Source organism: Zingiber officinale, chromosome 6B, assembly GCF_018446385.1.
Source record: "Zingiber officinale cultivar Zhangliang chromosome 6B, Zo_v1.1, whole genome shotgun sequence".
NCBI lineage: Eukaryota > Viridiplantae > Streptophyta > Magnoliopsida > Zingiberales > Zingiberaceae > Zingiber > Zingiber officinale.
In genome coordinates, this window is record NC_055996.1 from 123091475 (window position 1) to 123116117 (window position 24643).

General features: G+C 38.0%; 1 protein-coding gene across 5 annotated transcripts in view; it reads left to right on the top strand.

Moving 5' to 3' along the window:
• The first annotated feature begins 3946 nt into the window (after window positions 1–3946).
• The window catches only part of LOC121989321 (monosaccharide-sensing protein 2-like), a 30181-nt gene continuing 9484 nt past the window's right edge, over window positions 3947–24643 (top strand). The window contains exons 1-4 of one of the 5 annotated variants that reach the window (XM_042543292.1): window positions 3947–4574; window positions 4684–4898; window positions 5069–5168; window positions 5608–6174. In XM_042543292.1, the coding sequence (XP_042399226.1) occupies window positions 5090–5168; window positions 5608–6174 (646 nt within the window). In that variant the 5' untranslated portion in view covers window positions 3947–4574; window positions 4684–4898; window positions 5069–5089. Of the gene's footprint in view, window positions 4899–5068; window positions 5169–5607; window positions 6175–24643 lie in introns of all 5 variants that reach the window. The other 4 variants (XM_042543293.1, XM_042543294.1, XM_042543295.1 and 1 more) reach the window with 4 other exon arrangements.

The following is a 24643-nucleotide window of genomic DNA, read 5'->3' on the forward strand; positions in this document are numbered from 1 at the left end:
GCTCCGACGTTAAATATCGAGAGACGAGCCGACGTCTATAAATCATCCGAGCGGAAGACCGTCGAGCTCCGACGTTAAACATCGAGAGATGAGCCGGCATCTATAAATCCTCCGAACGGAAGACCGTCGAGCTCCGACGTTAAACATCGAGATACGAGCCGACGTCTATAAATCATCCGAGCGGAAGACCGTCGAGCTCCGACGTTAAACATCGAGAGACGAGCCGACGTCTATAAATCTTCCGAGCGGAAGACCGTCGAGCTCCGACGTTAAAAATCGAGAGACGGGCCGGCGTCTATAAACCCTCCGAGCGGAAGACCGTCGAGCTCCGACGTTAAAAATCGAGAGACGAGCCGGCGTCTATAAACCCTCCGAGCGGAAGACCGTCGAGCTCCGACGTTAAAAATCGAGAGTCGAGCCGACGACTATAAACCCTCTGAGCGGAAGACCGTCGAGCTTCGACGTTAAAAATCGAGAGACAAGCCGGCGTCTATAAACCCTCCGAGCGGAAGACCGTCGAGCTCCGACGTTAAAAATCGAGAGTCGAGCCGGCGACTATAAACCCTCCGAGCAGAAGACCGTCGAGCTCCGACGTTAAAAATCGAGAGTCGCGCCAGGACTACGAGCGTCCAGTCAGTCGGACTATGCGCCTCCTTCGACTAGACTTGAAGGGGAGGCAAGTGATCCGGCGGTAAGAACAGGGGACCCCCGTTCTGGGGAGTCAACGCCACGTGGAAGTCAAAAAGCTAGGTGGCCGACCGGATAAGGGTGGCCCGCCCGGAGGTCCGAGAAAAGGTTGGATCGATAGGCCGACTGGAGAAGGGTGGACCGACCGCCCGGCCGGTCGACCGGTGTCTGACTGATGACAAAAGGCGCCCCGGCAGGAGTCGGGGTTCCGACGCTCATTGAACAGGATCGCAGGGCCGAGCAGATGTCACGCTCGGCCAAAGACGTAAGGTAGCATACTGCTAACAGTCTCCACAGAACACGTTATCAAGAATCTCCCAAGTAGACCACTATATATGGCCGGCCGGACGTAAGGCGAATGCTGGCCGGTCGGACGCCCGACAGGGAGTAAGGAGAAAAGGACAAGGGACGTCTTCTGACAGCGGATATGCTCTATAATTCGGCCATACTCCAAATCTTACTACCAGGGGTTCCGCTGTCCCATCGAAGACGTGCTTGGACTGTAGCAGTATGGGGTCAGGTAAGCTCACTGACAGGCCTTCACTTGGGTATGAGCTGAGGACACGTGTACACCTCGGTATGTGTGCACCCGCTTCTTCACATCCCTATATAAAGGCTCCCATCCTTGGACGGAGGTAGGCATTCTACGATTCTTGGAGCCATTTTCTCGTTGAGCTTTGCCTGACTTGAGCATCGGAGGGTCGCCGCCGGGAACCCCTTCCCGGCCCGACTTCTGTGCAGGTTCGTCGGAGGTTCGTGTGATCAGACGGAGATCTACGTCATCGACTAGGAAAGCGCCACGTGTCCAGCGTCCGTTGGTTCAACGATTCGGACAGGATCAGTAGTATAATGACTTTGTATTGAAAAATACTTTTCTTACAACTTCACATTACATGAGAATTTATACTACTCAATAGAAACCCCTAGACTTTACTATTAATTAGATATATGAACTTATTTATCAAGACACATGAATTTCACTTGGTTCATCTACATGAAACATTTATGATTCATGTATTCAACTTTTGACACTCATCATCTAAATTATTATTCATCGTTATTTTTTTTTATAAATCAAACATTGATTTTACACGAAAATAACCTCTAGTAATATAAAATAAGACTGTGTAATGAACCAAGTGTAGTTCAATCCTTTATCGGGTTTTCACATTAACAATAACTTCATACACTGAACTATTTTTTTTTTTTTTAATTTAGATGTTCAAACTTTAAACTTTTCATGACTAAGTTTAGAGGTAAACAGACCTTCCTCTTTATTCACTTATCGAATAATTATAAACTCATTAGTTATTATCATACTGTGTTATTCACATTAATCTCCAAATAACCATTCTTTTGTCTTGGAACCTCTTCTATTTCATTAGTCTCATTGTGCATTGTATTTTTAGTTTATAATGTTTTTTTTATAAGTTTAGGTGTCATTAGTTTCATTGTGCACTGTATTTTTAGTTTATATATTTTTTTTATCAGTTTAGGTGTGAATAAGTGTGTATATATATATATATATATTTATTTATTTATTTATTTTGTTGGATTCAATTTTCTAATGGGTGGGCTTATATGTTTATTTAATAACACACCCGTTTATATAATATTAAATCAAACTCGATAAAGTCATCTAATTAAAACATTCGAAGGTTTAAATTATTGGATTTGAGTATATATATGTGTAGAAGCTTTAGTCAAATATGCTCTAACAAATTTGGTAATAGTATAAGTATGATCATGGACTCCAAAAGCTCTACCCGTTCAAATTCACGATGCAAAAAAAAAAAAAAAAACTAGTAATTTTGGCTAAAATTGTTACATAAATATTTTTGAGTTTGATAATTCTAAAAGAATGGTTAGACTCCAAACACTCCATGAAATACTTTTATTCATTCACATTCAGTATTCGAGTAAACTATACCTACAACCTAATTATCGAATTGTCCCTATGAGTTGGCCTTAGAATTTAAATCACATGGCACTCGACTTGGAGTCGACTGAACTTGAGCTAGGCAATTGTAATTTCTGATTTAGCCAATTGAAGTGCTTGTGCTAGTTTTAGAATGTATCTTCTTGTTATATAGTCTCTCTTTAATTTTACGCATATAATGATTATATGCTCCTTATGCAAATTGATATAGCTCTGGTAGTTTTGTTCAAGCAGTCAGTGACAATCTAGTAGAAAGACGATTATGACTAAGTCAAGTTCACTTGAAACAATATTTTTCTAAACTTTTTTTTATCATAAATTGATCCTATAATTTACTTATCTTCACATAATCTAAATATAAGTTGTGAAAATGTCTAGATGAATATAATCGTCTTTTACGATAATATATATTTTTATCTTTGTCTTCCTAGTTGTATGCGACACAACTAAGTTGCTTACTTCTTGTAACATTAATGAAGTAAATTTTAAATTAAGAGACACCAATCAATTAAATTTTGAAAACAAGTGCATATTTATTTATTTATTTTTTTTTTTGCAAAGAAACTTCAATTTCACTACTGTGAAAGGGAGATGGCGAAAAAAAAACTTCTAATAAATATCATTTGTCACTTCGATTTACTAAAGCAAGCACTACTAGTTAAAATTGACAAATGATAATGATGTTTACCAAAGTATAGATGCACCGTTCATTTAAAAGGCAATAAAAAAATATATATTTTTAAAAATTATCTTTATTCATCATTATTGTCCCCGTAGGTGGAAGAATATCCTATGTACTTTCTTTTATTTTTCCTTCAAATAAGATTGGACAAAAAAAAACTAAGAAGAGCGTTTTTTTTTTTTTAATGGTGGCGCCTATTTATTATTATTATTACACTCTTCCTATAAAATTGATTAGTTATTCTTAAATAATCAATTTTGATTTTTTGAAGGATTAATTTTAAATTTAAATTTTGAATCGGTGATTTGATATGTTTTAATAATATTCATGATTACGGTTTTATAGTTAGTTAAAATTGTAACGGTTCTAATATAGATATATTGTAGTAATTATGATTTTATAATTATAATGATATATTTCATTCAATAATATTTATCCAATAGTGTTTAGTGTATTTGAAGGTCCTATTTTGAATTTTGCCCATAAAATATAAAAGTTACAAACCTACGCTATGAACAGCAGACGCACAGGAAATAAATCTATATAAAAGAAGGCTTTTTCTCGGTCCGCACGATAAAAGAAGGTAGAAGAGATCAAACGGCTCCTATCCGTAGCTTTCGCTCTACAAATCTCCAAACCTGGACCTGCCTTCTCCTACTCACGCTCTAGAAGGCGCCAGGTGTGTAGTGTGTTGGGAAGCTCACTGGCTCGCTTGCCATGCTTGGGCTTCAACAGGGCAGCTCACCCGAAAGAGATGCATCCTCCGCCTTCCTTCCATTCCTTGCCTTGCGTGGACAGTGAGCAAGGGCTGATTCATTTATGACAGATTGCTGTCTCATTGCTAGCATAGGTATTTGCTTTTCGGTCTTTTCGTTGCCTTGTATGTTCTTGGCAGGTCTCGGGGCGTAAAAGGGATTTCGGTTTTTTTCTTGCCTTATATGCTCTTGGAAGGTCTCAGGGCGTAAAAGGGCAGGCCGATCGATAGCCGACATAGGTTCCTGGAGTTTGGAAGGTTGACTGTTGGAGGGGTTGCATCCTTTTTGGCTTAAAGATCAGACTTTTAGGCGTTTTCTGGTGTTTTTCTGGCGGAAAGCGGAGATCTGCCTCGTTCTTCACGGGTTTCTGACGCATTCAAGGCCTAGTGTTTTCGGTTGATTATTCCTGATAAGAATCGTCAGTGGCGATAGGCTTCCAAGTTCCGAGATGGGAGCGAGCGGTTTGTGTGTTCGGAGATAACTCCAGGTGGCAGATCAGGAGGGAGGCACGGTAGGTTAAATCCTTGCTGGTGTTTCGCTTCGTTGTTTTCTGGTTTTTATATTCCGCCAACAAAGAAGTATTTCTTTTTCCTCGCTGGGAACTTTGTCCCCATGTGAAGACCTATCTGAGGAGCAATCTCGGAAGGCATCTAATCTTCCCTAGCGTTCGGCCATTTCCAACGAGTCACTGCTGTGTCGTTCTCTCGATCTGGTGTTACTTCCCTCGGGGTTCGTCGTTCACTCTGGGAACTGGCTTGTTGTAGCAACCTCGTTTGCCATCTTTGAACCTTTACCCTATCCTCCAACTGATCTTGCCTTAGCAGGAGGAGGTGAGGTATGAAGCTCACTTAATTTTGAGTTTGTGCTTGAAATGTTTCTTTATTGTTGCTCTTGGATCAAGTCGTTATGTGTTCATACCTGCTACTACTAGCAAAAATCTTTATTGAAGACTTGTCTTTTCTTTGGTTTTGTAAGGAAATCTGAGCTACGATTTTTGTGTTGTAGGCTCACTCATTACGTATAAAGATGCGAGGTGCTGTCCTTGTTGCCATAGCTGCCTCTATTGGCAACTTGTTGCAAGGGTGGGATAATGCAACAATTGCAGGTGATTCTTCCACTAGTCACCAATTTTTAATACTTATCTGATGATCAATACCAGGAGTTGTTTGACCAAAGATAATTTGGTCAGTTCATACTAATCAATAGTGGATATAACAGTCTTGACAACAATTTCATTTTTTTTTCCCAATTTCTATAGTTGCATAGGAAAGCTAAATATTCTTGATTGATAGTGTTTCTTTCTCTCGTTGTTGTGACTCTGGATATTTGTTTCTCCTTGAAGAATTGCAGTGCTAGTAGCTAGCAGCTAGCATAAATAATAGTATTACTGGTTGGGAATGATAATTGTATTACTAGCTAGGCCTGATGGCTTAAACCATGCTGAATATATTCATACATGAATCTTGTTAATCTAATCCTGTAGTAAACAACTATTGTTAAGAACTTAGCTTCTAATTGACATTTTCTTATTTATGTTCATTCAGGAGCTGTTCTGTATATTAAAAGGGAATTTAAGTTAGAGACTGAGCCTACCATGGAGGGACTAATAGTAGCTATGTCACTGATTGGAGCTACTATTATTACAACATTCTCTGGACCAGTGGCAGACTGGGTCGGTAGACGTCCCATGCTAATTATCTCATCAATTCTCTATTTCATTAGCAGTGTATTAATGTTGTGGTCACCGAGTGTCTATTCCCTACTCCTGGCAAGGCTTATTGATGGATTTGGGATTGGTCTCTCTGTCACACTTGTTCCTGTGTATATTTCTGAAACAGCACCTCCTGAGATAAGGGGATTACTGAATACTCTTCCACAGTTCAGTGGCTCTGGTGGAATGTTTCTATCATATTGTATGGTCTTTGTGATGTCGTTAATGGCTAACCCAAATTGGAGAGTGATGCTGGGCGTTCTCTTTATTCCTTCCTTCCTTTATTTTTTGTTAACAATTTTCTTTTTGCCGGAGTCTCCGAGGTGGCTTGTAAGCAAAGGGAAAATGGTAGAGGCAAAACGAGTTTTGCAGAGATTGCGAGGGAGGGAAGATGTCTCAGGTACATAAAGCTTGTTTCTAAACATTCTCATTGAGTTAATTCATTTGCTGAGTGACATGTTTTGCATTTCAGGCTTTAGGTACTATCGAGTATCCTATATTTATATCATGTTTCCTTTAGTGTTTAAACATTCTCTTATGTATGAGCTTAGAATTTCTTGTCAGAATTTCTGGTTACATTTATTTTTAGAGAAAACAAATCTAAATCTAGGCTAAAATGAAGGTGTTTTAATTTATTTTACTAAAACTAAACTTTTTAATAGATTTAATGGTAAACTATTTAAATTGTAGCATGTAATCCCTCATGTAACAACAACTAAACACGGTGTTAACCCGTCGACGTGGCTTGCTAACTTGGTGTCAACAAATATAATCTTGAGTTTTTGTAGTTGGACTCTTCATTTACTCCCTTTGTCAGATACCAATTTTTGAAATTGACACTCCAAGTGGCACTTAGCCCATGTACAAATTTGTAGAAATAGTGATATCAGACTCTTAGATCCACTCCTGTATAGACCGGTCATATCCAAGTCTTACTATCCTAGTAAGATAGCCCACTACTGCATTAGCATAAATTTAAGGTTAGGTTTAAATTGAAAATTCTATTAAAATTTCTGCCTTTATTCCTCACCTATAACTCCATTCGCCCTTCTAGATTTCCTCATTTCTCCTTCTCAATAGGTGCCAGTGGGAGCATTTCTTTCTTTACCTCTTGATGGTTGTTGCCTACATCTTCGCCATCTTTGCTAAGATACTCATCTTCCATTCCCTTTCTCTCTTTATCCTCAACTTGTCTACCAAGAGAAGGATATGGGCGAGGGATCTAATATATTAAAATCATGTTTTCTATTGTAAGGAATGTGTAGTCAGTGAATATAATTATGAGAAATATAGTGATGCCGACATCATTGAATGGAGATTCAGTGGGTCAAGGTTTTCCTCGAGCTTTAGTTGCACTAGCCCCTGTGCATAGTGGCAAGCTCATAGATGTTGAGGACGGTCAACATTTAGGTGATGATCTTTGTAAGACATGATGGACAAATAGAACCAGATGAGCTCTTCAATTTTGTTTATGAAGGCGATGAGGAGTTTAATAAGGCGAAGATCAAGTGGTCAACGATTATGAGAGAGGTGAAGAGGTTGTGTAGGTTGGCAAGGAGAGAGGGTCAATGGACTTAGGTATGAGGCAAGAGAGAGACGGAGAGGGAGGGCAACATGTGAAGATGCTTCTTAGTGAGATGTTGGCTTTCATGAGGATCACTGAAGTAAAAACATTTCATTTGTGGATTCACCAATCATGTAGAAAACTAAGAATCTGATATGCAATCTTCATATTATGTTGCTTGGCCCCTCTGACCTACCCTTGAAAATGCGAATAAAGAATAATTTCTTGAGAAATTGTAGAGTAAAAGGGAATACAAGAGGAACCTATTACAATTCCAGGAGTAGAGTATTAGATTACTAGGGCTATTGGTTCTGGGTTAAAGTACTATATTAGGTGTTTTAAGTTTAAGATTTTGTCCTATATATACATGTAATTGGTGTACTCCATAAACATCAAGAAAATCAATACAATTTCCCTAACTTCTACATCGTACTAGAGACACCTCTTCTCTATTGTTGATTTTCTAATAGGTAATCCTGAGGGCGAGGGGACCACGAAAATGAGCAGTCTTATCCCTTAATCTTGAACTTTCTTTGTGGCATGCCATCCTCAACGATCTTAGTACCTCCCTCCAATGTTGCATACTCATTGCAAGTCGTCTCTACATTTATATCTAGTATTTGTGAGATTCAACCTTGTCACTGTAGGATCGTAAAGTCGCTAGGAGGGGGGGGGGGGGGGGGGGGGGTTGAATAGCGATCGTCGAAAATTTCAAATTAAAATGAGTTGCGCAATGAAATAAAGAATACGAAAAAAAATCAAGCGCTAACACAAGTGGTTTTTTACTTTGTTTGGAGCCTTCGACGATTCTTATTTCGCGACCCGCACTCGTCGAGTGCTTTCATTGGGCAATCCACTAATAGTTCAAATGATTACAAAATTTAAGTACAAGAATTATAAAAAAATATTACCGGCAACAGAGAAAATAAATAGATCTTGATCGCCAGTTGTCAGAGGAGTTTTACAGCACCGTAGGAACTTTTCTGGAGCACCGCGCAGGAATGAAAGTCGTAGTAGATGATGTTCTGAAGCTGCTGATCAAAGGCCTTTATATAGGTCCATTCCGGGCACCTGGAATTCCTTCGGGCGCTTGGACCGTTGTTGACGTAGCAATCTCTTGTCGAAACTTCATCCACGAAGTTTATCCACTTCCGAGCGCTTGGACCCCTTCTGGGGATCGTTGATGTGGGTTCGGCCAGTCGTCGTGCTCTAACTTAACTTCGGGATAACTTTTTTGGTCTGGACACCTGGACCAACTTGGGGCGCTCGGACCGCCTTGGTGCTTGCGGCACTCATAGTCTACGACACCCGTTTGAGCGACACTGGTCCGGGCGCCTGTTTTCAACCTTTGAATTCGTAAAAAAAAAAGGAGTTAGTCTAGGCAAATAAAAATATATTGTTAGGACCCAGCTAGAGGGGGTGAATAGTCCCTGCACAAACAAACGAAAACCTTTCTCGAACAAATGACTTGATTAAAATAACACTTGTATATAAGAAATACAAAAAGGACTAAAAGACATAGGCACATGGGTTTACTTAGTTACAATTAGGGAGGTTGTTAATCCAAGGCAATGATGTCGCACTAATTTCTCCTTCAGGCGAAGAAGCCTCTTTACAGCAATGAAAGCACAAAAACGATGAAGCTAAACAGAAATGAAAGCGTTTACAAGTGTTGCTTGAGTATTTCTTGTTCTCTTTAGCTTCTGAGAGCAGGGCTGTTTATATAGCCCTTCTTGAGGCGTCTGGAAGCGTTCCAGGCGTCTGGAATGGGATGGAAATCTATCCCTGACGCAATAGTCAAAAGCCACGTCGTTCTTGATAAAAATCGGGTTTTGGGTGCCTGAAATGGTTCCAGGTGCCCTGGACTAGTCCGGGCGCCCCGACTTGCTCCGGGCGCCTAATTTTTGGTCCCGACCTCCTTCGGTTCCGCTTGCCTTGGTCCGAGTCTTCCGCTCCGGCTCCGCTCGCTTGGCTGATTTCAGCCATCCGGAATAGGACTCATCCGAATCCAACTTCCGACCTTCTCGAACAAACTTCCGCTCCGGCTTCTCGTCTCTCGGAATCGTTGTTTGCTTCCTTCTCTTCCGCTAACGTACTCTTCCATAGCTTTTCGTCTCTCGGACAGTTGTGTCTTTTGCTCCTCGAGCAATCTTCTACTTCGGCTTCTTATCCCTCGGAAACATCGCATGCTCCATTCTCGTCCACTGGTGTACTCTTCCGCAGCTCCTCGTCCCTCAGATGCACCAAGCCTATCGGCTCTCTCCCGTGCCATCCTTCTCGCTAGCTGCGTCTTTAGCTCTACTTTTTGTGCTCTTAAGTGTTGGAACCCCAAGGTGTTTTGATGTGATCAAACAAGCTAAGTTAGGTCCTGCGTTTGTTTAACCCTTGTGTCTAAGTGTGCAGGAGCTTAGGAACACAGGAAGTCGAGCGGAAGACGCGGCTGACGGAGAGAGCCGATTCAGTGCGTCGAGGTGTCCGAAGAGTACCGTGACGAAGAGGCGTGGCCTCGAGGGACGAGAAGGAAGGAAGGCTGCTCGAGGAGAAGGCCGAAACGTGGGTTGGGTGAGCCCTATCCGAGATCACCCTAGCGGGCCGAGCGAAACGACCCGGACGAGGCCGGACTTGGCAGAAGTGATCCGGACAAAAAGTCAACCGCGGTTGACTTTTTGCTCCGGCGCCCGGAGCACAATTTTGACCAGGATCGCGATTTTACGCGATCGTTGGGGATAAAGTTTATCCCGGGCGCCGGAACCCTTCCAGGCGCCAAGACTATAAATATAGCCTTGGTCGAGAAATAATCAATCAAGAAAAACTACTTGAATCCGGTGCTTTCATTTGTGTTGTTTCTTTCTGTGCTTTCAACGCTGTACGCCCAGAGGAGAATCAATTAGTCGCCTTCTTTGCCTTGGATTAGCAATCCTCATTGCGAACCAAGTAATTCCTTTGTGTTGATTTTCTGTTTTAATTGGGCTCTGGCTTTTGAATTAGAAGTTCTTTTAAGTGAGTTGAATATCAGGAAGGGTTTTGGTTTTACTTTGAGCATTCACCCCTCCTCTTGCCTCGAAGGGACCTCTGAGTGGTATCGGCGAGGGTGCTTGGGAGGACTAACCACGATCGAAGCAACAAGATGGCGGACCAAGCATCGTCCCACCAAAATTCGCAGACTGGAGGCGTCGTATGGAGGTATTCCAAAACAGATTTTGAAATTCGGTTTATCATGAAATATGGTTTTGTAGCTCAATAGATAAAGATGGAAAAGAAAAGAAGAGCGATTGAATGAAAAGGAGCGAATGAGTCGGTATGAACAGTGCGAACATCACTGTTGGCCGCCTCGAGAGGTCAACCGTGAAACTATTTATCTGCTAAAGAACTTTGGGAGAAGTTCTTGGAACTCCACGAAGTCACGTCCGAAGCGAAGCTCGCTAGAAGGGACATCCTCCGCAACAAACTGATGAACATCCGTCTGGAGAAAGGTGAGAAAGTAGCTGGTCTACATGCGAAGGTAAAAGAACTAGTTACTTGTCTCAAAACCTTGGTGAAGCAGTATGACCGGGACACTATCGCTATGTGCTCAACGCGTTTCAAGAACTCGGAGTGGACATCAATCGTCGGCCTACATCTCAAAGACACGGAGGTAAGTACTTTAGAAGAGTTGTTTTCTACTCTTGAATTCGTGAAACCGGTGTGCGGGGCAACGAGGATCTGACCAGGACTATGGCTGAGCGACCCGGAAGGATGAACTCGGTCGGACTTGAAGGCGATCGAAGCATCGTGGTAAGAAATTTTAAAAGTTTTTAGATCTAATAAATTTAAAATGAGAATAAAAAGAATTAAGGTAGAAGAAAGGTACGGTGCTACCAGTGTCGGAAGGAGGGACACCTAAGGGAGGACTGCGAACTCAAGAAGGTCGAAATGAAGACACCCAAGAAACACAACCTAAAAGCAACTTGGGATGACACTTCTTCATCCGAATCAGAAGCTCGAGATAGCGCTGATGGCAGCCACGAAGGACAAAGCACATCAGAACCCGGCATCGATGAAGGGGAGCGGCGTCGGAAGAAAGCAGCGGTCGGGGGAGTTACAAGGACGAGAGGTATGCCTCTTACCCCCTGATCAACTTTATTCTGGCATTAAGGCAATGACGAAATCCATGTATAAATTAGAAAATGAAAATATCAAATTAAAAAATGAAATTTTGGAAACAAAAAGAATTTTATCAAAATCATGTCTTATAGAGGATTTTGATAAATTGAAAATTGAAAATGAAAAACTAAAAGAAGAAATAGAAAGATTGAAAAAATATAAAAGTTTAAATATTTCTACTTTTAGAAATTATAGAGGTTTAAATTGGTATAATAGATTTCATCAAAGTCAAATTAGAAATATATCAAAAATCTATGTACCTAGGAAATACTTGGTTAACCCTGTAGGTAGGAATCTCTACTGGGTTCCAAAAACCTGTTTAATCTAAAATTAGACTTAGCATTTTCAGCAAGGAAATTAAACGACTAATTTCATTATGAGGCTTTGTCTAAGGAAGTGGTTGTTGCTCCAATAACCAAGAAGGCCTAGTGCCTCGTCACGACCTGGAAGCCAAGTATCGAAATGAAAAGTTTAATTGACTAGCTGAAAAGCATTAATTTAATTTACCTAATGCTTTAAAAGAGTTATTCAATTTGTGTTAGAAAATATTTAAAATTAATTTATAAATAAAAAAAAAATTGGGAAAATAATTTTTTTTAATTGTCTTAGAAAATATCTGAAAATTATTGACTTAGATATTTGTTTTAACTTAGGAATTTTTCTATGAATATTGTCTTAGACATTTTTCTTTGAAAATTGCCTTAAGAAATCTCTTATGAAAAATAACTTAAAAATTTTTCTGTATATTGACTTAGAATTTTTTTTTAAAGTAGATATTCACTTTTGAAACATTGCCTTAGAAATTAATATTAATTATCTTAGAAATTTTTATGAAAATTGACTTAGAAATTTTTTTAAGTTATCTTAGAATTTTTTTTATTGCCTTATAATTTTTCTTAAAATTGACTTAAATTGTTTAATTAGAAATTTTTTTTTGGGAATGCTGAGATAAGTTTTAAACTTAAATTTTTAACACTTATGACTGTTCTTATCTGAAAAATATTTTTTTTTCAAACGAACAATTCTGAAGAGTGTCTTTACTAAATATTTTACCTTAGACTTTTTTATAACCCCAATTTTTATGTGATCAAAGGGGGAGAAGTATGTTAAGTCTAGGGGGAGGTACTATATAATTTTTCAATTGAAAAATATTTGGACTTATTTTAATATAAATTGTTTTTTATTGCATATGGTTACCTTAACTTAACTTGGGTTGTTCACATCAAAAAGGGGGAGATTGTTGGAACCCCAAGGTGTTTTGATGTGATCAAACAAGTTAAGTTAGGTCCTGCGTTTGTTTAACCCTTGTGTCTAAGTGTGCAGGAGCTTAGGAACACAGGAAGTCGAGCGGAAGGCGGCGAGAAGGACCAAGCAGAGAGTCGGCCAGGCTCGGTGCGTCGAGGACGAGTTGTCCGCGGAAGAGTACACGGTGGGCGAGAAGAGCGTGCTCGGCGGGATGAGAAACCGGGAAGGAAGGTCGCTCGAGGAGAAGGCCGAACATGAGTTCGGGTGATCCTGGAAGGCCGAGATCACCCAAGCTAAGGGAGCCGGAGCGAAAGAACCGGACCGAGGCGGGACTTGACGGATGATCCGAACAAAAAGTCAACCGCAGTTGACTTTTTGCTCCGGGGCGCCCGGAGCACGATTTTGACCAGGTTCGCGATTTTCGCAATCTGACCGTTGGGGGATAAAGTTTATCCCCCGGGGGCGCCCGGAACCCTTCCAGGCGCCCGGACCAAGACTATAAATATAGCCTTGGTCCAGAAGCAATAATTAATCAAGAAAAACTACTTGTAATCCAGTGTTTTCATTTGTGTTATTTCTTTCTGTGCTTTCAACGCTGTAAGAGGCTACTCCGCCCAGAGGAGAATCAATTAGTGCGCCTTCTTTGCCTTGGATTAGCAATACTCTGATTGCAAACCAAGTAATTCCTCTGTGTCGATTTTCTGTTTTAATTAGTCTCTGCCTTTTTAATTACAAGTTCTTTTAAGTTAGTTGAATATCCGAGAAGGGTTTTTGGTTTTACTTTGTAGGGCAATTCACTCCTCCCCTCTTGCCGGCCTCCAAAGGGACCTACACTAAGTTCCTGCATACTTAGACACAGGTTAAACACAACATGACCTAACTTAACTTGTTTGATCACATCAAAATTACCTTAGGATACCAATATATATTTATCGTACAAAACAGAGTTAGCACAACATTGATAAAATAAGAGTAGTAATTAGATCCTGTCTTTCCGAGACCAAGATCTAGTCAAGGTCTCAACTTAGATTTCCCAAATAGACCTAAGTTGGACTGATGCGCGTTCTCACTGGATCTCTCCAACCGTTCCTTATCTTCACTTATCACTTGCAGTCGCTTGACTTGCCTTTGACCCATCAGACCTTCCCGCCAATTGTTAGGTCTCGCGAACCCAACTGGATTTCGGTCGATTGTCAGGTCACGCGGAGCCAACTGGACTTCGACCGGTTGTCAGGTCTCGCGGACCCAATCGGACTTCCCGCCAAATATCGAGCCCTGTGAACCTAATTGAATTTCAACCTGGTGTCAAGTTCTTTAGACTCATCAACTCCTGCACACTTGGTAAAGCAATTAGATTACAAAACACTCTAACTTTAATCCATTTGTCATTCATCAAAACCTGAGTTAGATCATTAGTGCAAGTTGCACCAACAATCTCCTTTTTTTTTGATGCATTGACAACTAGTTTAAAGTTAGAAAAAAATAATATTGAAAGATAATATTAAAAATGCAAATAAATGATCTAAGTTATTTTTGCATTTGTTGTTTTTCTACATTAACCCTTTACCTCCCTTTTGACATTTATAAAAAAAAACTAGGGTGAAGGAAATGCAAGTATAAGACAGTTAATGTCAGGAAAATATAATATAGTTGAAAGAAAATATTTGTATATCTCAGACTTAGGGAGAGGTTTTGAACAGAAGTTTAGCTAAATTAATTTTTTAAAAGCAGTTTGTAAGGAAAATTATTTTTCGAGTAGGATTTTGGAAATGTTTCTTGATGAAATGTTTTTAAGTCCACCTTGTGAAAGTTAAAAAAAAATCCTTAATTTTTAAAGACTTCTAAAATTATGGAAAAATTTCCTAAGTAAGTTTTTCAAAAGAAGAAAAATTTACTAAGGAATAATTTCATAAGAAATTTCAGAGAAAAAATTGCGTAAGGAATATTAAAAGAATTTAAGGAAACAATTTTCTAAGAAAAAAATTTAAGGAATTTTTAAGAAAAATTTCTCAAGTAATTATTTTTTAAAATTAGATCCTCTCCTGAACTTGATATTGGTATTGAATACAATACATACAAACAAACTACGGTAAATGATAGCAAGCATAATGTGATAAAAATATAATCAAGTCACACATACTAGCTGAAGTAACAGAAAACATCTAGTAACCAAACTAAAGATCAAATAACATCAAGTCAGGAAAATATAGTAGAAAAATAAACTACTGAGATGACGAAGAAGAGGGATCGGAACCCCACAATTGTAACATGTCCATCAACTTGACGAGTTTGCCTCTCCTCTCGAAGGCGGGGGACATCCTGTCGAAGGCCAGAGACCTCCTGTCGAAGGCCAGAGACCTCCTGTCGAAAACTCGTCAGATGCCTCAAGTCCAGTAACCCTGTCGTCTAAAGTACGAGGGACTGAAGGCGCGGGCAACCCAAAAAGATCAACCATGAACTCATGTATCTCTGCCTCCTCTCCTGGAGTTGGGTCAGGTTGAGCTTGGGCTACGGGATCAGGCTGGGGTTGGGTTGCCGGATCAGGTGGCGGTTGGGCTGTTGGGTCAGGCAGGTGCTGGGCCTCTCTCCTCCAGGATAGGATACCCTCATCATCTATATGTACACAAACTAAGGACAGGTTCCTAGCACCTACTATATCAAACTCATTTAGGCCTCTGACATCACCTGTGGTGACATCAATACCCAATGATGCTATGTAGGCAGTGAAAATATGATAATAAGGCATATGAATCCGTCGGCTAGTGGTAGTACCTACTGAATAGATGATGGTATGAAAGATAAGCAAATTGATATCTACATCTAATATGACATAATGCCTAGAGAAGGAATGAATGGAATGGACGCATCAGAGCTACGTGTAGTCAGAGGCAGAATACATGTAATTAAGACCCTATACAGGATATAATCCTGGACCCTAAGGGTTACAGATCTAAATAGAGTCACAGTCGGTACACCCTAAAAAAATACGAATATATCATATCGAGTGTGATATGCGAATAGAGATCACTAAATGGTGGACCCCTAGGGAGGTAGCACTGGAAAGGGCACGCGGAGGGTCGTAATCCTAAAAAGTAAAGAATAATAGTAGGGGTAGGTAAGATTAGTAACTCTAACTAAGTTGACCTATGTTGACCGAACTAGAACAATATAATAAACGCGGTAAGCTATAATAGTCAATAACCTCTACAGAGGGAATGCATGATCGCATGAAGAAATGCCTATCTAGATATCTAGAAAGTAAAGGAACGTATATAAAGGGTAGCCCGGTGCACGAAGCTCTCGTCATGCGGGGTCCCGAGAAAGGATCCATTGTACGTAGCCTTATCCTACTTTTTGCAAGAGGCTGTTTAAAGGAACATATATAGTGGAGGAAAATCTAATCCTAAGTTCATCGGTAGGAAACTTAGGGTCCGTACTAGCAGTCGAGGGACCAACACAAGGATTTGGTCGTTTCCTAATTAACAAAAAAAACAATCCTAAAAATGGAAATTGTAAATGAAACAAGAAAAAAAAAGTTTAAGATTAAAATATTACCAATGGGTCGTGAATATTTATAATAAAACTGACGACCTCGGTTGATCCGCAACAATGCGGCTTGAGAAACGAAAGAGAAGAAAGTTTGGAGGTTGTGAGAAAAATATTTAAATTATTGCTCCCTTTCTTACTAGGTTCGGTTACAAACCTTTGAGAAGGAGAGTTGGGCGAGTGAAGAGGGCACTCATATTGCCCCTTTTATAGGGCCGTCCTGGTGCTCGGATTGTGTCCGGGCGTTTGGAGAGGGCGCCGGAGCAGGGCGCTCAGACCCTTTATACTGGGGCTGCCTCTACGAAACTAGGGGCAGGTCTTTTTTTTTAAAATTGATTTAAGTTAAACAATTAATTTAAGTTAAAAATTAATTAAGTTGTATAAAGATTAATTAAGAAATTAATTTAAGTTAAAAATTAATTAAGTTATTTAATAGTTAAATTGTTTAATAATTAATTTAAGTTAAGAACTTAATTTGAGTTAAAAATTAATTAAGTTGAAAGTTAATTAAGTTGTTTAATTTTAAAATTTAATTAAGTTGTTAAGAACAGTTTAATGTAAAAAAAACTTAATCTAAAAATATTCTTCTAAAATTGGTCCTTAAATGTCTAACCTTTAGTTACTAACTAACTACCATCTGGTTAGTTAAGTTAAGTATTAATGTCCAATTATAATTTGCTAAAAAATGTCTGCTTAACTTGATCAATGTTCTGTTGTATTTTTCGTCCAGACTTATGCTGATGCATTGATATAAACATCTGAAATCCAGACAAAAGGCCTACGTAGCTCATGCCATTCTATGTTTATGAATGCACAATCAAGATAAATCTAATGTGTTTGTGAGATGCTCGATTCCTAGATCTATAGGATTATATTTTTTATGGGTTCGATCTAGACTAAGGTCAAAATAATTTTTGCAACACTAAGAGAAAGGGAATTTTTAGGAAAAGTAAATAGTTTTTCTAAAATTTGAAAATTAACCGAATAAATATCCTTCTCTTAATCTAAGGTCTTAGTATTCATGAAAAAATAATACGATAAGTTTAAAGGAATTAATTATTGAATTTCAGTTTGATTAATTAAAATTAATCATAATCTAATTTTAATTTAATTTAACCTTATTCATCTCACCAGTCTAAGTTTTCAAACAAAGGGATTCTATGATTTTGTGAGATGAGTTAAATTGAATTTCAGGGTTTGGTTTAACTTGTTGTTAGATTTAAGTTTAGCTTTGGGTTTAACAAGCAGACATTCTTTGGATAAATTTTTAGGATGTGTTTGGTTCAAGTTATCATGTATAATCTTGGTTATGTGATTCCCAAGTAATCACATAATCAAGGTTATGGGGAATAAAACATAACTAAATGTTTGGTTCAACCTAGGTAATGCAACAAAAATTTGTTTGTTTGAAAGTTTTAATGAATAACCTAATTTAATATTTTATTATATTACCATTATTTACAAAACCAACTATATATATATCTTTTAAACTCTACCTTTTTTATTTTTTCTTTTTCATGTTTTTCTTTATTTTTAAGTGGTTTTTATTATTTTTATTATTTTTTATTTCTTTTCAGTTTTTTTATTTTTTTTTCACTTTTTTATTTTAAAAAATTTTTTGAAGTTTTTTTAATTGTTTAAATTTTTTTACGATTTTTTTATTTTTTATTATTTATTTTTTTTAATGTTTTTTAATTTTAATGGTTTTTTTTTCTATTTTTTTTTTTATATATATTTTTTACGTTTTTATTATTTTTTACATTTTTAATTTTTATATTTTTTCCATTTTTTATGTTTTTTATTTTTTCCTATTTTTTTTACTATTTTAATTTTTTTTACGTTTTTCCAATTTTTAAAATTTTTTTAATGTTTTTACATTTTTTATTTTTTTTTTAAAATTTTATTTTATTTTTTATATTTTTTCTTTAAAATTTTCTTTTTTATCACATTTTTCTCTTATTCGAGGGCATTTTGGATAAAAAAAAAATTTCGTTAACCCTGGAATCAAGAAAATCTCTGTTTTCCGATTCCAAATTGCATGACCCTTTTGCTGACGTGTTGGACATGGAACATTTCTCGAGAATCATCGATTACCTAAACCGAACAGGGTTTTCATTGATAACTTTGGATGGATAACTAAGGTTATCAAGGATAGCCCCCAACTAAACACACCCTTAAGATGTGGTGAGTCACTTGGACATCATTAGAGGTAGCTTCAGTTAGTTCCAGTAAGCCAAATGCACCAGGTTGAAACCATATCTTCCTAGACATACATAGACATAGTTTCCCTAATCTACTATCATTCAAAATTTCTCCAATATTGTTTTTCAAGTTAAATTTTTTATCCCTTTTTAACCTAATTTTAATTACTGATAAACTATTATTTTGGAGGTTCCAACTAATTTGGAGCTTTTTCTTGAATTATTGAACTTTTAGGTTTAGGTTTTAGGTTTATGTCGATTATTTTTATAGTTATAATAAACTTGATGGTAATTTGAATTTAATTTAGCTTTGTAGTTGTTTGATTTAAATTTATTTTTTCGATTTGAATTTGGTTTATTTTTACGTTTTAGGTTTGGGTTAACTGGTTTAGATGAATTTAGTTTTAGGTAATGAATTTCATTTTTGGATATATAGAATTGATTGAGTCCTACTTGCTTTGTTAGACACTTTTAGAACCGAGGCTTTGATTAATTTCTTGTTTTGACTTATTAAAGAGATAAAAGTTTTATTTGTAGAGCTGGATTTATATCCAAGTTCGGACTTATTATATACGGCTTTTTGTGTTTTAAGAATTATGTCCAAATTTTTTGATCTTGTGATAAAAGTTTTTAATAGTCCTTTTGAGTTTGTTGATTTCACTTTTTAAAATTATATTTTCCTCCTTAAGTTTTATTTCTTGATTTGGATTTTTATTTTCAATTTGTTCTTTGATTTGTTGATTTTCCTTCAGAAGTGTTTCAGTTTGTTTTTCAAATTTTATTAAGTTTTTATTCAAACACGTAATTATTTTAAAAAATTAAGAGGTTAAGACTGAAGATACCTTGTTCGAACCTTTGGAAACGAGTGTGGACTCATCGTCTTGTTCCATCTCGCTTTCTGATTTCGGTCTAGATGCTATCAACACGAGGTGGTTGTGATGTTCTGATCTTCGACGTCCGATTCTTCTGAGGACGATTCGTCCTACGTCGTCTTGAGTGCCTTTTTTTTTCTGGTTGTTTTGGATTTGCTGTATTTGATTTTTGGACACTCGTGCTTGTAGTGTCCTTTCTTGTTGCACCTATAGCATGTGACCTTCACCTTTACGTCATTTGATTTGATCACTTTTTGTAGGTGCTTCGTGAAGTTGTTCTTTCTTCTAGTGAACATTTTTCTAACCATGTTCACTAGTTGTTCTTCGTCGGCTTCTGAGTCAGATTCAGATTCTGGCTCCGGTTTGTTCTTGTTCTTGGCTTCTTTTGAAGAACCTGCAAAAAGTGCAATATCTTTCTCGACCGGCTTTGAGTTAGTTTGTTCGTGGAGTTCAAGTTCACAAAATAACTCATCTAGTGTTAATTTATTTAAGTTCCTCAAAACTTTATAAACATCTACTATAGATGCCCACAGTGCATTTCGAGAAAAAGAGTTCAAGGCATACCTGATTATATCCCTGCTCTCTAGTTGGTGACTAATTAGGTGGAGCCCGTTTAGAATGTCTTTGATTCTGGCGTGTAAAAGTTTCTCCATCTTGCATCTTAATGTTAAGCAAATTATTTAATAACAAGTCACGCTTTGTTACCTTTGCATCGCTTGTGCCTTCGTATAGTTCGATCAGTTTGTCCCAGAGCTCCTTAGCATTCTCGAATGGGTCGACGCGGTTCAGTTCTTCCTCAGTAAGATCGCACTAAATTGTATTTGTTGCTTTCGAGTCGGTTTGGACCTTTTTCTTGTCGTCCGGATTCCATCTTTCTAGGTCGATTGGTACTTTTGTTGCTTCGTCCACCGGTAGCCTGTATCCTTGTCTGATGGTGAACCATTAGTCGATGTCGGTCTTCAGGTACACCTCTATCTGCTTCTTCCAATATGGGAAGTGACTCAGAAGAGTGGGGGACGAACGGTGCTATATCCTTCGTTTTGGCCCATTTAAGGAACCGTGCACACAAAGAAGAAGAAAAAGGAATCCCAAGACTAGGTCTTGGATTAGTAGTGTAGGAGATAATAAAAGTATAAAAGTTGTATTAGTGTTGCACCAATTCAGAGTAGTTTGCAACGGAAAAATTTATTCAAAGAGATAATTATACCTATTTGGATTCTATCGAAAAGGTTCAAAACCGAAAAAGAAATATTAAAAGTAAGTTTGAAAATCATCCCCCTTGCCTAATTGGTGATTGCACTAATTCAGAGCGGTACCTGTTCTGATATCACTTGTAGGATCGTAAAATTGCTAGAAGGGGGTGAATAACGATGGTCAAAAATTGCGAATTAAAATGAGTTACGTAGCGGAATAAAGAATATGAAAAAAAATCAAGCGCTAACACAAGTAGGGGGCATTTGGTTCTCTCCTAGGAATCAGAATGAGAATGAGTATCATAGTATTATGAAATGGGAATGAGTATGAGTTTGGGTATCATTCTTAAAAATGATGTTTGATTAGTTAAATATTTTCAATCGGAATGAACCTAAATTTCCTTTTTTACCCTTATAGGAAAATAAGAGAAAAAATTAGATGGGAGAGAAAGTTGAATGTGAGAGAAATATATGATGAAAGAAAATGATGAGAGAGAAGGTGTGATGAGAGAGAAAGTGTGTTGGGAAAAAATGAAGAGAGAGAAAGTATGATGAGAGAAAATGAGGAGAGATTGCATGATAAGAGAGATTGAGAAGAGAAAAAGTATGATGAGAGAGAAAGTGTGATGAGAGAGAAAGTGTGCTGAGAGAGAGTGTGATGGAAAAAAATGAAGAGAGAGTAAATATTATGAGAGAAAATGAAAGAGTCAGGAGAGAGAGTACGATGAGAGAAAAAGTGGGTTGAGAGAGAAAGAGTGATGGGGAAAAAAATGAAGAGAGAGTAAATATTATGAGAGAAAATGAAAGAGTCAGGAGAGAGAGTACGATGAGAGAAAAAGTGGGTTGAGAGAGAAAGAGTGATGGGGAAAAAAATGAAGAGAGAGAAAGTGTGATGAGAGAAAATGTGAGACTGAGGAGAGAGATAGTATGCTGAGAGAGAAAGAGTGGTGGAAAAAATGAAGAGAGAAAATGAAAAAGTGAGAAGAGAGAAAGTGTGATGAGACAGAAAGTGGGTTGAGAGAGAAAGTGTGATGAGAGAAAATGAGAGACTGGGAGAGAAAAAGTATGATGAGAGAGAAAGTATGCTAAGAGAAAAAGTGTGATTAGAGAAAATAAAGAGAGAAAGTGTGATGAGAGAAAATAAGGAGAGAGAGTATGTTAAGAGAAATTGAGGAGAGAGAAAGTACGATAAGAGAGAAAGTATGATGAAAAAATAAGGAGAAAGTGTGTAATGGGAGTGAAAGTGTGATGGAAGAGAATGAAGAGAGAAAAATGAGGAGAGAGAGTGTATGATGGGAGAGAATATAGAGAGAAAATAGTAGAGAATGTGTGATGAGAGAGAATGAGGAGAGAGAAAGTATGTTGAGAGAGAAAGTGTGATGATAAAATAAGAAGAGAGAAAATATGATGAGAGAGAACAAGGAGAGAGAGTGAAATTAAAAAAAAATTGAACAAATATACTAAAGGTATTTTTGTCTAAAACTTAATTCACATTCCTATTCCATTAAAACCTAAGGGGGGGATGAGTTTCATCCATACCCAAGTTTTTGGGTTTCATTCCAAAATCTTGATTCCATTCCCATCAACCAAACGCAAGGTTTGGGAATGAATCCATTCTCTCATTCCCAAACCTATAAATCAAACGCCACCGTAGTTTTTTTACTTGGTTCGGAACCTTCGACGACTCATATTCCAAGACCCGCACTTGTCGAGTGCTTTTGTTAAACAATCCATTAATATTTCGAATGATTATAAAATTTAAGTACAAGAACTATAAGAAAATGTTACCGACAACAGAGAAAATAAATAGATCTTGATCACTGGTTGTCGAAGGAGCTTTACAGCGTTGTAGGAGCTTTTTTGGAGCACTGCGCAGGAATGAAAATTGTAGCCGATGATGTTCTGAAGCTGCTGGTCGAAGGCCCTTATATAGGCCCATTCCAGGTGTCTAGAACCCCTCCGAGTGCCTGGATCGTTACTGACATGGCGATTCTCGTCGAAACTTTATTCGCGAAGTTTATCTACTTCCGGGTGCTTGGACCGTTGACATGGGTTCGATCAGTCGTCGTGCTCCAACTCAGCTTCGGACCAACTTCGGGCGCTTCGACCAACCGATGCCTGTGGCACCCGCCCAAGCGACATTGGTCCAGGCGCCCGGATCAGCTCCGGGCGCTTGGACTCCGGGTGCTCGGATTCATTCTGGGTGTCCAGACTCCTTTTTTTTTATCTTTGAATTTCTGCAAAAAGGAGTTAGTCCAGGCAAATAAAAATATATTTATCCTGCAAAACAGAGTTAGTACAACATTTATAAAATAAGAGTAGTAATTAAATTCTGTCTTCCTGAGACCAGGATCTAGTCAAGGTCTCAATTTAAGTTTCCTAAATGGACCTAAGTTGGACCGACGCTTACAGTTCCCTCAATCGGGAACGCATCCTCACTGAATCTCTCCTTCCGTTGCTTACTTTCACTACCAGTTGTAGTCGCTTGATTTACCTTTGACCCATCAGGTCTTCCTGTCAGTTGTCAGGTCCCGCGGATCCAACTGGACTTCGGCCGGTTGTTAGGTTCAGCAAATCTAACTGGACTTCCTTTTAGATATTGGGTCCTGTTGACCTATCTGGACTTCTCATCAGTTATCGGGTCCCGCGGACTTAGCTGGATTTCAATCTGGTGTCAGGTCGTTTAGATCCGTCAACTTCTATACACTTGGTAAAGCAATTAGATTACAAAACACTCTAACTTTAATCCATTTATTATTCATCAAAATTTGAATTAGATCATTAGTGCAAATTGTACTCATAATTACTTGCGAGATTCAACCACGTCCAATTGCATGAGTTATTGCAACTGAACTCCTAACTTCTAGGATACACTCTATATACAATAATAAAAAAGAATGCAATTTTCCTATGTTCTACAACAATCAAAAGCAACTAATTTTCCCCTTTCTTTCATATGATGTTAAGAATACAAGTGTAGGTGCTTCTTGACCTCTAAGCTTTGAATTTCTATCACCACTCTCCATCAGACGAAATTGTGTGTCCACTAGATTAGTGGGGTAGACAATCACCTTCTACTCGTCACTAACACCCTCTTCTACTTAATCGGCCACCTAGCTTTTATCCTACTTTAAGATAAGAAAGGAGAGGCAATGTTGCTTCCCTGTCAGTTGTCATTTGGTGGACATACATGACACGCTGACTATTGGAGAGGCATTGATTTGGAAGGCCCCATCATTGATGGGAACCAGAAGGGCTGTGGTTCTATTTTGTGTTGGCATGATCTAAAGGGGGTGTGGTGACAACTGGCAATATTGGACACAACAGGATAAACTAATCAGCTTAGCTTGAAACATGACTTTAAACATAAAACACCAAAATTATAGGACTTGGATATTTTTGATTCCAGTCACACGTTAGTTAATGTCTCATTTGATAGACCAGCTTAACTAAATCAGCTTTCTTGGTTATAGTTTCTCCATTAATGATTCATTAGCTCCTTGATTTTAGTGTACCCTCTGTCCGGTACCCTGTAAAAATGTCTCTGAGTCTGGTATGTTTGGGCTCCTGAAGCAAATTGCTTACCTCTTAAAACTGAGCCTTGTAAGATGGTCCAATCCTAGTTTAACCTAATCTTGGAGAAGAAAGAGAATTTACCTGTACAGTTATACTTTATGAAGTCGCAAATTCTATTAAAACTATGCATGATTACAAATATTCTCTTCCTAATCAATTGCAAATGCTATATTTGCAAATATAGTTGTTAAATGTTGTGACAATCTTACTATATTAGCTGATGTTTTTGCTTTTTTGTTTTTCCAACATGTAAGTTTTGCGCAGATTTTCTTCTTTTCTGTATATTACAAAATATGGTACCAGTGTTTTTGTGCTATTGTATTTGCTTATAGGCATGTTTTTAAGACCATATATTCTCAAATTCTGAAGGTATTATTGATTGAACTTTTACGCATTAGTTATCCTTTCTCTGCATTAGTGGGCTTAGAGCATTGCCATTCATTGGATAGATACAATCTGTTTCCTGAAAGCTTTGAATTTTCTGCATCATAACATAAGCTATAGTTCAACTCATGTGCAGAATTGAAGT